This window comes from Galeopterus variegatus, unplaced genomic scaffold (genome assembly GCF_000696425.1).
Source record: "Galeopterus variegatus unplaced genomic scaffold, G_variegatus-3.0.2 Scaffold12177, whole genome shotgun sequence".
Taxonomy (NCBI): Eukaryota; Metazoa; Chordata; class Mammalia; order Dermoptera; family Cynocephalidae; genus Galeopterus; species Galeopterus variegatus.
This window is the reverse complement of record NW_007738288.1, coordinates 38,077-39,298: the sequence shown is the minus strand read 5'-3', so window position 1 is coordinate 39,298 and position 1,222 is coordinate 38,077. Positions and strand designations below refer to the sequence as shown.

The following is a 1,222-nucleotide window of genomic DNA, read 5'->3' as shown; positions in this document are numbered from 1 at the left end:
GGCGTAGTTGAGGGTGTTGAGGGTTTCATCGAAGTCGGCGGAGGAGGGGCTGACGCAGGCGGTCATCACGGTCTTGGCGTCCCCGCCCAGCGAATCTTTGAGGATCCTGAGGGCGCGAGGGCGAGGCGCGTCAGGACCCCAACGCGCCAGGACCAGGGCCGGCGGGCCAGACCCCGGAATGGCCCCTCCTTCTGGCTTCCTGTGGCCGGCGCGCCCCACTAGTCAGAAGGGTTCCCACCCCCTATTCGCGGGCCCAACACTCCCCTCGACCCCAGACCGGACAGAAGCCCGAGGCGGCTCATCGGGTGCTCTTGGAGTCGCGGTAGGGGATGTGCTGCCGCGGCGCTGGGGTCCCCCAGGGCGCTGATGACGTTGCCCAGCGCCAGGAGGCTGCTGTTGATCCGGATGCTCTGCTTGAGCCGCTCGCCCGTGCTGCCAGTCTTGAGCACCTTCTCTGAGCCCGCCAGGTCCACGAAGTGGAACTTGGAGACAAGCAGCTGGCCCACGGCGGGTCGCGGCTGGGGGCTGGGGGCACGCCCCCGCTGCTCCAGGGTCACGGTGGAGACCGTGTGCGAGCGGCTGGAGAGGCGGTTGAGATGCGTGGCCCCGTGTGCCGCACCGCGCTGCCCATCTCCAGGAGGCTCAGCACCTCGTCCAGACCCTCCACGTCCACCTCCTTGACCCCACACAGCACTGCGGGCACAGAAGGCTGTGAGCGCCGAGGCAGGCGCAGCCCGGACTGACCAGCAGGGAGGGCGGGCAGAGCAGGACTAGCCCTCCACCTGCTCTTCTTGACCCAGGCCCCTCCTCCCGTGCCCAAGGAGTTCTGCCCAACCTGGTTTGGGCTTCCCCCCATGCCCACCTCAATGCCTCTCACTCTGTGTACATACTGGACTTGGTGGAGGCAGAGGAAGCTAAAGCAAAACCTCCAGGGCTTGGATTTTCCANATACTGGACTTGGTGGAGGCAGAGGAAGCTAAAGCAAAACCTCCAGGGCTTGGATTTTCCATGACGAGGTGCCCCTCCCAGACAGGTAAGTCACCCTCACAGAAGAGGTGAAGCCTGCCCGAGCCAGGTGCCCCACTCAGTCAGGAAAGGACCTCGGAGTTCCTCACCAACATTCCCACGATCATCTTCCGGAAGCTGGATGTCACGGCTGGCAGTGTCCACCTCCAGCAGGTCTCGGAACTCCTCCTTGTACACTTCCAGGTAGGACACGTGC

General features: G+C 64.9%; 1 protein-coding gene across 1 annotated transcript in view; it reads right to left on the bottom strand.

Moving 5' to 3' along the window:
* LOC103610966 (kinesin-like protein KIF7) overlaps positions 1 to 1,222 on the bottom strand; it is a gene marked incomplete at its 3' end in the record, with an annotated part of 5,824 nt that overhangs the window by 1,864 nt on the left and 2,738 nt on the right. Inside the window, 4 exon segments of the mRNA XM_008595018.1 lie at positions 4 to 106; positions 283 to 604; positions 607 to 693; positions 1,116 to 1,217. Coding sequence (XP_008593240.1) covers positions 4 to 106; positions 283 to 604; positions 607 to 693; positions 1,116 to 1,217 — 614 coding nt within the window.